The 15,728-nt window shown below is 40.2% G+C and overlaps 1 protein-coding gene across 1 annotated transcript in view; it reads right to left on the reverse strand.

The window, feature by feature from the left end:
- LOC142502598 (prostaglandin D2 receptor-like) overlaps positions 1-15,015 on the reverse strand; it is a 42,138-nt gene extending 27,123 nt beyond the window's left edge. The window contains exon 1 of the mRNA XM_075613788.1: positions 14,182-15,015. Within this exon, the coding sequence (XP_075469903.1) occupies positions 14,182-14,988 (807 nt within the window). The 5' untranslated portion in view covers positions 14,989-15,015. The remainder of the gene's footprint in view (positions 1-14,181) is intronic.
- Between the last annotated feature and the right edge of the window lie 713 nt (positions 15,016-15,728).

Here is a 15,728-nt window from a genome sequence, read left to right on the forward strand (position 1 = left end):
GTTCGTATAAAGGGTTAACATCCTTAATGGGTTAACTGTGTGGGGTCACTCAGGTTAATCCCCTCCAACAAAGGTGTAAGTCAGCCTGCTTACACTAGATCCCTATCTTGTTGCACTCAAAGCAAGAGCATTGGAACGATCAATGCCTTGCTTCATTTGACTCCTCTTTATAACAATAATGAGCACTACCATCAGACTGTACTAGTACTTACAAGGTAACTTTACAACACTTGACCTTATATATCTAACTAGTATCTGATGATATACGGTCTCATTAGTGTTGTGATACTACAGTATCAAACCGTATCTTATAGCAGGGGCGCGCAAACTTCAAACCCCCCTCCTTACCTCGCGTCATTTGACGTCATGTTACCATAGCAAACCGTGACGTCACCTGACCCCTTGGCGTCATTTGACGCCATGTTGCCATGGTCACGCATGCTGAAGCCGTCAGAATCCCGGTAAGTAGAGGTTGCAGAGGCCTCGTGCGGTCGCCCTGCATTTAATTTAAATGCCTGGGGGGAGAGTGCGGGATCTCTGCAACCGCCCGCGCCACCCAAACAAAAACTAAAAGCAGACTATGAGCATGCTGGCAGCGTGACATGCTTGAATGCATTTAACTATTTCAGCTTAAGTATCTACTGTGGAAGTCACTGGCCTGAAATTGTTGCCCACTGATAATAGCCGAGCAATAGCCATATCAAAATGTGCAGCAGTGGCACACTGTGACACAATCAAGGTATTGTCAGTATCATTGTCTGTGCAGGTGCAGAGCTGCTAATTATCTTCACAGACCTCAGGAGCCCAGATCAGAGGGTAAACACACGCTCACATCGCTATTAGGTGGTGATAACAGGCAAAAAGCAGAACAAAATAACAAGAAATGTAGTTAGCTATTTAAGTTTGTCACTGCGAGCACACTCATAGTCTCACTGTTCTGGGTGGGGAGTCCTATTTAGGCGATTACGTCTCTCTTTTTGGCTCACTAGTGACAATAATACTCCGAGCTTTATTGAGGTTTTTGTTCGCTCCGCCTACCTCCTATCCCAGTACTTGCTTTTGACTTGCAGTTCATAATTTACACTGTGATACGCGTTTTAATTTATTTACTCAATGTACCTTTTTACAAGGGTGTCGTGCAACTAGGGGAGTTCTCTGGCAGTGTACACCTCTCTGTACCCTCCATTGTTTTCTGATATTCACTTATTAATTCACCTTGTTGCACCTACCGCCTAACACTAGGATTATCCACTTGTTATTCAGGTTCATTTGGTGCGGGACTTCTCTCCCCTTTTTTTGTGTGTGTGTAGACAGCAGGCTTAGCAAGGGTGCCCAATGTCAGGCATTAGCCACAATGGCAAGTAAGATCTTATCTTGCATTAAGTGGGGTATGGATGGAAGGGAAGACCGCATCATTTTGCCACTGTAAAACCACACCTTGAATATGGAGCTCAGTTTTGGGCACCAGATTGACTCGATGGACATACGCCTTTTTTCAACCTCATCTACTATGTAACTGTGTAATGTAACTGTGTGTTGACTTTATTTATACCAGTCCTTTAGGATATATTTGCTAAGATCTAATATTTCTGCATCATGCACCATACATTTAGCAGCTTCACGTTGTAGGCACGAGAGGCTGTGTATACTTGCTAGAAATGTGAGTCAAGTTTGCCAAGTCTTCTGAAAGAAAAGCAGCAGGATACAAGGTACCTGTTAACTGAATATAATGAAATCATGCTGGATCGTTACCAAGAACTCAGCTGGGAAATGTTTACATACTTTGCGTACTAAGCTACCAGAATACATAGAAATATGTATTGACAAAGAACTAACAGCTGAATATTTGCAGAGATATTTGCAGGATGTAGACGGGAGGGGCTGTCTGGGCCCGGTGGGGTTGGGGGCCCAGCTTTCTGCCCACACATTAATTCTTTGTGGGGCCCTGAGATGCCACAGGAAGATCAGAGAGGGGAAATCCCTGCCTCTGCAGAGGTCCACAGGTGGGCGTGGCCTAAGTCAGGGGGCGGAGCCCCGAGATGCCACAGGAAAATCAGAGAGAGGAAATCCCTGCCTCTGCAGAGGTCCGCAGGTGGGCGTGGCCTAAGTCAGGGGGCGGGGCCCTGAGATGCAGCAGGAAGATCAGAGAGGGGAAAGCCATGCCTCTGCAGAGGTCCGCAGGTGGGCGGGGCCTAAGTCAGGGGGCGGGGCCCTGAGATGCAGCAGGAAGATCAGAGAGGGGAAAGCCATGCCTCTGCAGAGGTCCGCAGGTGGGCGTGGCCTAAGTCAGGGGGCGGGGCCCTGAGATGCAGCAGGAAGATCAGAGAGGGGAAAGCCATGCCTCTGCAGAGGTCCGCAGGTGGGCGGGGCCTAAGTCAGGGGGCGGGGCCCTGAGATGCCGCAGGAAGATCAGAGAGGGGAAATTCCTGCCTCTGCAGAGCCTCCGCAGGTGGGCGGGGCCTCAATCAGGGGGCGGGGCCTCAAGGACAGAAGTATCTGTGTGTGAAGCTGCAGCCTGAGAGGTAGGCTGGGAAAGGGGAGAGGGATGTCACGTTGCCACGGCAATGCAACGTCACATGACCCCGCTGCGTCATTTGATGCGTTGCCATGGCGACGCGTCACCAGGAGTGTCTGAACCAAGGTAAGGAGAAGTTTACAGAGGCCTTGCAGCTCCCCCGGCATTAATTTAAATGCCTTCGGGAAGCGCGCGGGGCCTCTGTAAACCCCATGTCCCATGCAGCGAATCTCGTGGCCCCCCACTTTGCGCACCCCTGGTCTAGGGTGTTTGGTCGTGGCCGTTTTGCCGTGACAAAGTCACAGCCACTCACCTCGCCACCAAGGTAAGCCCCTAACTTTAGCCCTTACCCTAAAAATCCCCTCAGCCTAAAAACCTTACCTGGCCCCCTACCCTAAAAATCCCTTGCCCTGGTTCCCTACCCTAAAAATCCCTTACCCTGGTCCCCTACCCTAAAAATCCCTTACCCTGGTCCCCTACCCTAAAAATCCCTTACCATAGTCCCCTACCCTAAAAATCCCTTACCCTGGTCCCCTACCCTAAAAATCCCTTACCCTGGTCCCCTACCCTAAAAATCCCTTACCCTGGTCCCCTACCCTAAAAATCCCTTACCCTGGTCCCCTACCCTAAAAATCCCTTACCATAGTCCCCTACCCTAAAAATCCCTTACCCTGGTCCCCTACCCTAAAAATCCCTTACCATAGTCCCGTACCCTAAAAACCTTACCATAGTCCCGTACCCTAAAAACCTTACCATAGTCCCCTACCCTAAAAACCTTACCATAGTCCCCTACCCTAAAAACCTTACCATAGTCCCGTACCCTAAAAACCTTACCATAGTCCCGTACCCTAAAAATCCCTCAGCCTAAAAACCTTACCCCGATCCACTACCCTAAAAATCCCTCAGCCTAAAAACCTTACCCTGGTCCCCTACCCTTCAAACCCCTTACACTAACGCTAATTAACTACCTTGGGGCTGAAACGAGCAGTGACGAAAAGGCGGTGATGAAGTGTCCCTCGGCGGCTAAATGGCGGTGGCTAAAACCTTGCGGCAAAGCCGCCGCGTCCACTCGTCCCATTCCCCCTTAGGAAGGTTGCTAAGATGAAGGACCCCAAGAGGTTGGAAAGCCTGTAGCATAGCAAGTACTTGTTGGTCCAATAAAAGGTATCATACCCCCTCCTCCTCTCCCTCCTTTGTTACTACATGGAAGAAATCACCAACACGGCTCCCCACCCTTCTTCCCTTTCATCACATGAAGAATCATATTTATTTTTGGTTATTCTGTGGTCATATGTCTTTGTGGTCATTTACACATGCCAGACATTGGCTCATTTAGTACTTTCCCAAGGAGCTACTTCTGTGGCCAAAACTGTGACTTCATGTTATCTTGGGCACCAACTTTACTGTAAATGGAATTTTTTTAAAAAGCCACACTTTCATTATTCAGTGATTATTGCCACATACTATTCTTTTATCTTTAGCATTTGGGAGAGAAATTGTTTTCTTGTTGTTTTTTTTATTTTTTTTACAAGACTATAAACTTTTATGTATTACTGTATTTCATCAGGATTGTCAAAATCTGCTCAAAAACAACTCTGCAAATGTTTTGCCAGATACGTAATACTTAACCATTTAATGGCTGTCTGCCGCAGCTATAAAAAAAAGTTTAACAAGAAAAAGGAAGATCAAGAGAGCAAACATAAGGTTAATTAAAGTGAGTTCTTTATTAGTAAGTTTCTATTTAAAGCTGCAGTTCAGTCAATATCCTGCATGTGTGTTTTTTTTTTAATAAATCAGTTCTGTAGTAAGAAAAAATACTTTTAGCATTTTCTGTTTTTAAAAAAACAACTTTGAAAGACAAATTTTCTTGTATTCTATTTTAACAGCCATTTGCTAAGGCACTGCCCCTTCATGTCCTGTCACAAGCCCTGGCACACCCCTTTGTCAGCCCTGCCCTCCCTCTAGCACATGTCAGTGCAGGAGTGCTCATGAATATTCATGAGCTTCCACTGAGAGACAGAAGCAGAAAAAAAACAGATCCCTTCACTAATTATGTCACCAAATTTTGCAGATCAATACATGGAGAACGAATTGACCTGCAGCTATACAGTTCTTTAGGTAATTAGAGATTGCCCACATGAAAATATTGAAGTAAAAAATAAATAAATAAAAAAGACTGAACTGCAGCTTTAAGGGACATAACCCCCTGTATCAGAATATTACACAAAGGCAGTGCTAGCAAATAGTGTACTGGTGTAATGTACAAATATACAACTACTCATTTCTATTGTGCAAGGGTAGCGATAACAAATAATGTCATTAGGCAGTGTACACAGATTGAATTCTATCTTAGCGTCGGAGCAGGATAATAGGGCACAGACTCATAAATAAGATAGCGAGAAGGAGTTGGAGACATTTACGAGACTAGAAATTGGACACGGAATAACTCTCTCTCCTAATAGTTGATAGGGTTAAAATGTTGACATTTTGAATACTTATTATTATCATTGCTCAGCATTAGTAAGATGACTGATAAGTTGATGGGGAGGGGGGGAGGGGGACACGGTATCACACTGACCACAACAGGAGCAGGGCTTCAATTATAAAGTAGCAATGAATTCAATTTGTACATGATGCATAAAGCCCTATAGGGTCTTTGTATCAACGCAATTGTGGAACAAAACCGGGGTACCCTGAACTTATGTATCAAAACATTTTACTCAATATCAGTAGGAGGAATTGGGGAGAGTTACATGGTGCACAGATTATGAGATGTATCACATTATGTGTATCTGCCCCAGTTTGCACCTTGGGGAGGGTCAGTAGGAGGCGTTGGGGGGAGTTACATGGTGCACAGATTATGAGATGTATCACATTCTGCATCTCTGCCCCAGCTTGCACCTTGGGGAGGGTCAGTAGGAGGCGTTGGGGGGAGTTACATGGTGCACAGATTAGAATGAGATGTATCACATTCTGCGTCTCTGCCCCAGCTTGCACCTTGGGGAGTCAGTAGGAGGAGTTGGGGGGGGGAGCTACATGTACACAGATTATAATGAGATGTATCACATTCTGCGTCTCTCTGCCCCGTTATTTTTCTCTTCTATTTACTCCAGAAAAATCCCCCACATCTGGAGTGGCGTAAGTCTAACATACTGAATGAGATTAAGGTTTCAAGGATGATCAGCGTGCCTCATCATAAAGGGAAGTTATAAGGAGAGAAAGAAAAGCACAATAGTGAAGCACGTTCACAATATTCTACGTGCACAAGAGATGGTGAGATATGCACTTACATGCCAGTGCATGCGTTCAGACACGTAAAGGTTTCTTTAGCTCCTCCACCCCCAAGATTTCATAGAAGGATTCGGAAGCCTTTTTTGTTAAAAGTCCAACTTTTATATATAAAAATTCAGGATACACTCACACTGACAGTGTAATAAACACAAACGACCCGTTGAAAGCACTTCAGATTTCTCTCCGGTTCCCGCGACTCCCACCGCCGATCCACGGGGGTTCTGAGTCACTTCCGGTTTCTCGTGCTCTCCTGAAACTTGTTCTCCGGCAACCCTACACGTTTCGAAGGTGTTCCTTCCTTCTTCATCGGGGTAAGTATGGTATGTCCGTGTGTTCCCTCATATTATATCCCTCTCTAGTGCTGCTATACAATTAACTTTAATTAAAACATTATGCACATAGAGATTCAAAATTGGGTCATCATAAATACATAATAGCACTGATACAATACTTAAACTGAAAAAATGGTTTCAAAACATACAAAATATAAAATACAAAAGTGCATACATTTTCATAAATCCATTTCTTTGAAGACTTCTGCTGGCGTATAATTAATTTCAATACAAATATATTTAAAGAATCAACATGAAGATCGCTATGCAACCTATCTATTATACCTACTGTAGATGTAAGATATTGTAACTAAGTTTAAAATGTACTTTTCAAATAAGTAGTTTGTACAAAGAGACAATTTATTTTGGTCCATGTGATAACACAAAATTATTTAGAGGTAGCAATTAAACAAAAGGGGATTGCTACACAGAGTTTCTTGAATAGCTATGTGAGAAAACAGCCCAAATCAATATTTATATTTAATCCTTTTGGTGTTAAAGTTTTAAACTTGTGAATCCACAAAGTTTCTCATTGGGAGATTTTTTGCACCAAATCACCTCCACTTTTATTCAATTCGACTTTATCTATCCACATAAATCTAAGACCTTCTGGGTTACTTGAATGATACTTTTTGAAATGACTCGAAACACTATGGGTTTCGAGTCCCTTTTTTATATTTAGATAATGCTCCCCAATACGTTGTTTTAAACACCTTTTGGTGCACCCAACATATTGTTGGTTGCAGGGGCACACTACAAGGTATATTATCCCTTTGCTTTCACAATTTATGAATTTCTTTATTTTGAAAATTTCTGTTTGGAAGAGAACTCTTTGCCTATCAAGCCATATTTACAATATTTACACTTTCTACACTTGAAAATGTTTTTCCATTATGCATTCCTTTAGAACTGGATCCTCTTGAAGAATATGATGATAATTTTTCAAATCATTTCTATTTTCTTGTATTCTGAATTGAATTGTGTTATAAAAGTTACTGATTTTTCATTAAAGTGATTCCTTTTTTCCCTTTTGAGTTCTATTCGTTTGTCTCTATCCTCATTTAATGCTTGTAATTTAGCCTCTTGTATAAGTGTATCTCTGTATTATTTTTCTGTAAACCTTTCTGTTAATATTTTGGATTGTTCCAAAAAGGTACTGCTACAGTATCTGTGCAGTTTTTCCTAATTCTTTTGAATTCCCCCCTGGGAATAATATTTAACCACCTTGTATTAACCATACTGGATGAGAGGATATAGCTATTGCTGTCTACTGGTTTGTAGAATGTACGTGTCTTAATTTGTCCTTCATCGATATAAATACAAAGATCTAGGAATTCGATTTCCACTGTACTGAAATTATAAGTGAATTTTAAATTAAGGTCATTTAAATTAATTTTTGTCAAAAATTCAACTAAACTTTCCTTACCATCACGCTAAATAAAGATAATGTAGTCTATAAATCTTTTCCAGAGCACCAAGTTTGTGCCCAGGACACCACCCGTCCATATGGCATCCTCCTCCCATTTGCCCATGAACCGGTTGGCGTAGGTGGGCACAAACCTGGTGCCCATTGCCGTTCCGCATAATTGTCAATAATATTGATCATTAAAAATAAAATAATTATGGTTTAATATGTATTGTATACTTTCCAAAATTCATTTATTTTGGTCTTTATGTAAAGATGAATATAAGTCCAAAAAGTATTGAATTGCCTCATGTCCTTTCTGGTGTTCTATGTTGGTGTATAGTGATGTGACGTCACACGTCACTAGTATGTAATTTTCTCTCCATGCTGTGGTTTTTAAGAGATTAATGACATGTGCACTATCTTTTATATGTGACTTCAATTTGGGAACATAACTTTGCAACTGATAATCCACATATTGTGATAAATTGGAGCTGATTGAATTGATCCCCGAAATTATAGGACGGCCTGGCGGATTTATAGATATTATTTTTTTGTTCTTACCTTCTATCAACAGTTCTTTAAGTATATTTTTATATCTCTTTGTTGGATTCTGTTGTAATATCATATATGTTCTCTTATCGCCTAAGATTTTCAATGATTCCTCGTCATATCTTTTCCTATCCATCAATACAATTCTTCCTCCTTTGTCTATAACAAAAAACAGACAAAGATGCCCAAAGCTACTTCCAATGTGACTAAAATACACAGTGCAATACCTATATATTCTCTTGAAAAAAGGGTAATTTAGTTTAACCCTTTGGCCAAAGCGTCTTAAGCCTGCTGCCACTTTCAAGTCATGACCGTAGCAGGTCCTAACACTCCCTGGGTTAAAATTCTTATTAACCTGTATAATTACAGGAAGAATGATCATATTGAATCTGTCGTAACCTGGCAAAATGAAACTGACCTGCCAACTTGGAAAGTGGGGAGGGGCATGCTTAAACCTTAGGGGGGGGGGCACTACCCTCCCAAAAGCAGCTGAGCAATCTGTGTGTTCCTCCTTTGTCTGCACTCTTTATTACTATTTTTGAGTTATTTGTTAATGTATGTAATGCGTTATTTTCTTCTTTGGTAAGATTTTGTTTAATTTGACCATTTTCTTTCTGTAGTTTTTCCAATTCCTTATTGACTAATTGGTGAAAAGTTTCTACATAATTGCCTTTACTTTGGCTTGGGGGGGAAAAAAGTACTTTTCTTTTTTTTAGGTTCGTATGTCTAAAAACATCCGACTCTAGATTATTTTCTCTTTCTATGTTTTGTATTTCTACATGATTTCCTGTTTCTAAACTATTTCGTGCAAAATAACTTTTAATAGCAAGTTTTCTCACATATGTATTCAGGTCCATATATAGGTTTAGTGTTGATCGTTGGGAAGCGCAAACATGTGGAAATAGAATAAATATTCTAATGGTGCAGTATGGTTGTAATACTAGAACACCTTGGTAACATTAAAAAGAAATTAACTACTCATAGTGTGTCAAATCATTTTTTATTATTTCACAATGCTAATCCAAAAGGTCTTACATTTAAAGCCATAGAACAAATTATGCCCCACTGGGGAGGGGGAAATAGAAATTCCGCTCTTATAAAGAGGGAATCCTATTAGATGTTCGAACCCCAAACAATATCCCCCTCAGGTTTAAATGTAGAATTTGATGTTAAACCATTTCTATAATGCATTATTGTGTTGTCTAATCCCAGTCTCTTGTTTTCCTTTAGATTCCCTCACAAGTCATTTACATAAATCAGTTTTCTTTAAGATCGCTATATGTGTTATATAAGTTTATTTTAATTTATAGACTTAATACCGTTTTAATTTCTAATAGTTTTTCTATTTTAATATTACTATTATTTTAATATTGTTTTTATTAAACTTTTATTACTGTATCATGTCATTGTGTTTTTTTGAACTCCATATATGTATGATATGGAGGTAATCAACTATGCCAATGGCTATGTTTTAGCTTTAGTTTTAGCTTTTTCAATCACCCAATTACCCAATTAGTTATCAACCTATGGGTCTCCAGTTTATAGTATATTAAGCCCTTAGTCACCACCTAGCGACACTCCTAAAGAACCCAAGGAAGGTGAAACGCGTAGAGTGTCGCTAGTCAACGCATCACACAGCTGACCGGAACCTTGTATCCTGCTGACGCCACTTCCGGTATCGCTGAAACGCATCCGTGAGACGCACGCCACGCAGAGAAGCAGAGTGCAGGGGAAGCAGAGAATCTATCCTGCAGCCGAAATCCAGTTGTGAGATCTAAATGCCTGTTTAAATCTTGAACCATGTGAGTGCATTGCACCTTACCTATTCCTATAAATGTTTGCATAAAGTCTGCACTATGTTCCGGTTTCTTTTGGTCTTATAAGGTACCCGTGGGCATAACGAGGTGTACATCCATACCACCGCAGCTAAAAGATACCATTACGTGTACTTATTCCATCTCACATTTGTGAGTATTCTACCTAAAGATTTTAAGAAAACAATTTCACTATTATTACAACCATACTGCACCATTAGAATATTTCTTCTATTTCCACATGTTTGCGCTTCCCAACGATCAATACTTCATTTACTTCACATGGGATTGAGAGAGAGATCCCACCACCGGGTCACAGCAGCATTCAGTATATGTGCTTGTACTTAAAATTGTTATTTTTCACCATTTGCACTGATTTTTTTGTTGCACAGAGATAATTAGAGCGCCACTATTGATATATTCACTTTTCACCTATATATAGGTTACAAGGATTGTTTGCAGGTCGGAGCAAAGGTTAATCTCTTTTGTAATACTTTTTTTTCTTGTTCAGTTAGTATATGTGAGCTTAAATGGAAAATTCCTTTTTCATGTATTGGGCCCTTCTTTTTAATGGTCTTTGTCCCTCCCCTGCTTCCTCGCCTGTGTCTGAGCCCCATTTTCGCCTCATGGGAGATGCTGTGTTTTTTTTGCTTGTCCCACTAGGGAATTTCTCAATTCCTCTCGCCACTTTATGTTCTTGTCCCTCTCTAAAAAAAAAAAAAAAAGTATTATTTCTGCCGTTTCCTAATTTTTCTGGCTCCTGCTCATACCTTCTAGATTTTTTTATCATTATCTTCCTCATTTCTTTTTTTGTTCTTTGTAAATCTCTGATAATCTTCCCTTGGTCTCTGTTCTTTATACCTCTCTTTGCTGCGATCTTCATGTTGTGTTTTAGATTCATTTCTTTTATATCTGGTACCTTCTGCCAGTCCTGTTTTCTTTCTATGGATTGATGTCTTTTAAAACTGTCTTTGTGGTTCTCTACTTTAGAATCAGACCGTTCTTTTTCTCTAAGAGTTTTTTTTTTGACATCTTTTGTTATTTTTAGATGAATTCCTTCTTGTATTTGCTGATTTCTTTAAATTTCTATATTTCCTGATTCATAATCTTATTTGTCCCTTTTATATTTACTTTATTTTATTTCAATCACTTCTTTTTCAATTTGATCTAATTTCTCCGTTAGATTGATGTCTAGCTGTTGTACTTCATTAGTACAGTATATTCCATATTTTTCCATTCTATTTTTAATTTCTTGAATTTCTATATCAATCCTATTTAGTGATTGTCTTCTATGGGAAATGAACACATTCATTATTTGAAATGAACAATTATCAAGGAACCTATAACAATTGAGTAGACAGCACTCACTCAGATTAAAGAAATGCACGTGCAGGACCCAAATTCCCCCACAATTTATAGTCACAATCTAACGTTCCAGCACTCTCTGACTCTGAGAAAATATGATACTATGGGTATGCCACAATAATAAGCGATTTAATGTACACAAGATAATATTTGGAGTGATGCGGTGCAAATGCACAAACACAGATAATCCAGTGGTGATTGGGGTGAAAAATAAAGAGATAGGTAGTGGGACAACAAACGGATAAGAGAGTGAGGACAGTACAAACAAGGGGGGAGGGTTATCAGGGGGCTACGTTTTGGGGGGACACCCCTTCCTCAGGCCTGTTCCCTCGGGTCTTAAAAGACCATAAGGTACTTCCCTTTTCCCAGACACCCCAATAACCAGAACAGCACTCAAAGAGCAACACAATGCAAATAGAAAGCTGAGAAACAGCAAGCCAAGTACTGAGTACACCAGAGAAGGAGTAATACGCAAGGTAAATCAAACCATCAGGTTACACGACCATATGTCTCTCTTTTTCTTCTCTCCCTCTCCCTTTACTGCAGCGCTCCAGTGAATAATGATTGTGGCATACACATAGTATCATATTTTCTCAGAGCCAGTGAGTGCTGGAACTATAGATTGTGAACAATTATCAAGGATACGGTTCCATTCACGAATAAATATATCATTGTTAAAATCAAAAGTTGGAGATTTAAAAAGGAGTAATCCCCTAGGGATACGTTTACTGCAAATATATTTGCTTTAAAGTAGTTATATCCCACCACTGTTTTAATTCTGTAATCATGATTTTCTCTAGATATGAAAATTCTTCCTCTTTACTCTTTGTTTTACTAAATGTAAATCTCTCATTATCTTCCTCTGTGCAAAATACTTTTTCTAAGTTTATACCTCTTTTTTCTCTTGTTTAAAAAAATGGCTTTTTTTTCCATTTTAGAGTTTATCTATATATCAATACAGTATATGAATTTTAAACAAATACAAAACAGTATGTAGATATAACTTTCAGTGAGCTGCTATCCTGCAGGAGATGTAAAACTCTGTTTTTACACATGCAGAAAATGGTACAGTGCTGCTAAACCAGGGCTAGTCTGACACCGCCACCTGTGCTGAAGCAGGAATATCCTGAAAACCTGACCTGTTGGTAGCTCTTGAGGACTGGAGTTGGCCACCCCTGGTCTAAACTCACTTTTCTAGGGGGTCGGCGTTGATATACAGAACCCTAAGTAAGGAATTATACAAATTATTTCAGTACGGGTAAATGAGCCAACACATATACCGGATACACGTATCATACCGACTTTGCACACCTTATTAGTGCAAATAAAGATATATTATGACAAATAATACAGTGACCACCAATTGAAAGACTAGTTTTAAAGTAATACTCATTTGATTTGCATGAAGAAACAGCCGTGAGACTTATTTACTTCCAACTACAAGGAACTAAACGTGGCAGGGAAACGTGGCGTATGCCATGGATATCAGTTTCCAGAAACTACAGACTGACAATGCACATTATGTACGAATGTGAGCGTTGTTGTTGCTTTTGTTGTTGCATTGTCACTTAAATGGGCTTGATGAAAGAACGAACACCTGTAACAAACCAGCATGTAGACTTCATAATGGGGTCATTAGCCATGATCAGCTCTTTACGAGGTCTTCGGTATTAAACGCGTTAAACAACAAAAGTCAGAAATAGATACAGCATTTAATAATAATAATAATAGCATGTTCTTGTATAGCGCTGCTAGTTTTACGCAGCGCTTTACAGAGACATTTTGCAGGCACAGGTCCCTGCCCCGTGGAGCTTACAATCTATTTGTTGGTGCCTGAGGCACAGGGAGATAAAGTGACTTGCCCAAGGTCACAAGGAGCCGACACTGGAATTGAACCAGGCTCCCCTGCTTCAAACTCTCATTGCCAGTCAGTGTCTTTACTCACTGAGCCGGTCCCGCTCCCTAATTTAATAATATTTAATAATTTTAGCATTTAATAATATTTCTTAGGCAAATTAAAAGTCAGTGTATAGCGAGCCAGCATCAAACAAGAACCAGATGTTCATAGCTGTGCTTCTCTCCCATGGCATTTGCAATGGTTTCAACTAAATATTTTTTAATAATATCTCATGCAAATTTACCCACAAGTGGTATTTTTATTTGCTGTACCCTGTACGGTGGAGGGTTTTGATCATTTAAAAAAAAAAATGAGGTTTTACCCACTTTAACATTTTTAATGTCTGGTTACACCCACGTACCAGCTTCACGTTGTATAGCCAGAATCAACCTCGCACTGATGAGACCCAAATGGTCGAAAAAGCTGTCTGTGAGTAGGTTTACTGGCTCTGCACTTCTTCAACCCAGGCTGTGCTGAAAAGCTGTGTAATGCGGCAGGCATACGCTTATAAGGGTCCCATGTTAAAACAGATAAGAAGTAAAGAGTGACACACTGTACTCATTTGCATGTCATTACCCAGAATCCCTGGCTGCAGTAGAAGCGCTGTTTGCTAAGAGATAATGGGGAAAGACAGGGTTGCAGACCTGCAAATGCACCACAAGTGGTATTTTTATTTGCTATATCTCGTAGACTCTGTAAAGATTGGCTTGCATCATTGCATGTGTGTCGACAAGAGCTAAACCACTATAATATATTGATGAATAACTCTTAAATGTATTTTGGATTAATTATATTTGCTTTTTTATCATATGGATTTCTTATTCGGAGTCTTAATAGAATGAATGAAACAACAAAACACCAAATCCCAATAACCTATCACTAGTGTTAGTTTACATTTGTCTATTAATGCTGAAAGCTTATTTTAATTCAAGCACTGGGTATCTTTTAACAAAATAATTATCTTATGTAACAACAATCTGTAGACATATGTACAAAGGATACATACTTACAGTTAAGGGAAATGAACACACAGCAAATAGAATTGTCATAACAGCCAATAGTATGAGATGATCCAGCTCTTCCATGCCTACTTGCTTGGCTTCTTCATGGTTTTTTGTGATATTGGTGACCATATAACATTTTTGGTGTTGACTCTGGTACATCTGATAAAGGTTTTTCATAATAGCTATATTGAAGATGATAATGGCTACAACAAATAGTCCCATAACAGTTCCATACAATACAGAGTAAGCAAGGACGCCGGGGCTGGGCTCCTCCATGGTCATTCGTATAAAGCACCATGTCCCAGGACAATACTGTTCGTATTTACCGAAGCCCAGAAAGGGCATAGAGCAAAAAACCAGGCTGAAAACGCAGACCCCAAAAGGGACCAGCAGTCCAACTTTTCTGGTGATGTGCACGTGATAGAAAAAAGGGTGTCCCAGTGCAAGCCAGCAATCAAAAGCCATCGCCAGGAGGATGAGCATGGGGGCTAAACCGAAGAAAGTCATGGAAAAGCCAAAGATGTGGCACAGGCTTCGGTTGTCAGCCAGCCCAACCAAGGTCTGATTGTTGGAATAAGCAGCCAGCACCATGGGGCTCACAAGGCACTTCCCCGTCAGATTTATGAGTGTAAGGCCAGTGACCAGTATATAGAAAACTGAAGTCTTTTTGCTCTTCACATGAAGCTTGTGCTGCAATAGAATGAAAAGGGCGACGAGATTTCCCAGGAGACCAGCACTGAATAACAGCGTGCTGGGCACGACGGAGTGGTTACCTTGAATGACTTGGCTGGTAGTGCATGGGTAAAGCGCCATATGAAGACAGAAGGAGGTAACAGTGCAGTAGTACTAGAAACAAAAGAGATCCAGAGTGAAAAGTAACACCTGTGTGTGTTGAGTTGCTTATGAGTGTGGAGCCTTTCTTTGCTCTCTGCGTCTTGAAACAGGAAGGCAGATTAATCACTCCCTTTTATTGAGGGAAAGGTGGGCATGCATGGGAAAAGCAAGGCAGTGGATATACACACTGTTGAGTGCAAATAGCTGCACGGCACCGTGTGGTTATTTGCACTCAACTGTGAATATCCACTGCCTAAAAGCAAGTGGCATGCAAAATAAGTAGACTTTAATAGTCGTGTCCTCATTTTACATTACAAGGGAAGAAGGCCAGAAAAGTGGTCAATAACAAGGAGGAAGTTCTGTAAATCTAGTTCAGCTTGTTATGGAAATCACCTTAAAAAGTGTTTGTTTTGTTCTATGAAACCAGCACTATTGCAACATTCTAGGTGTACAGACCAATTATTGTGCATTGTACTAACTAACAATCTTTGTTTTATTTTCTAGAGATACTATGATGAGAATCTCGTTTCCAGGAAGTAAATCTATTATCAATCTATATTAATTTAATAACTCAATATAACAGTGACAGTAAGAATGCAGACAGCACACTGAGGGTCAGTTAGAATGGATATATGCTGCTAAAAAGTCTGGGTGGGGGGGGATTGTATGTATTTGGGTGATGGGGGGGGGGGGTTGTATGCATTGTTATTTGGGGGTTT

Source organism: Ascaphus truei, chromosome 9 (assembly GCF_040206685.1).
Source record: "Ascaphus truei isolate aAscTru1 chromosome 9, aAscTru1.hap1, whole genome shotgun sequence".
Classification (NCBI taxonomy): domain Eukaryota; kingdom Metazoa; phylum Chordata; class Amphibia; order Anura; family Ascaphidae; genus Ascaphus; species Ascaphus truei.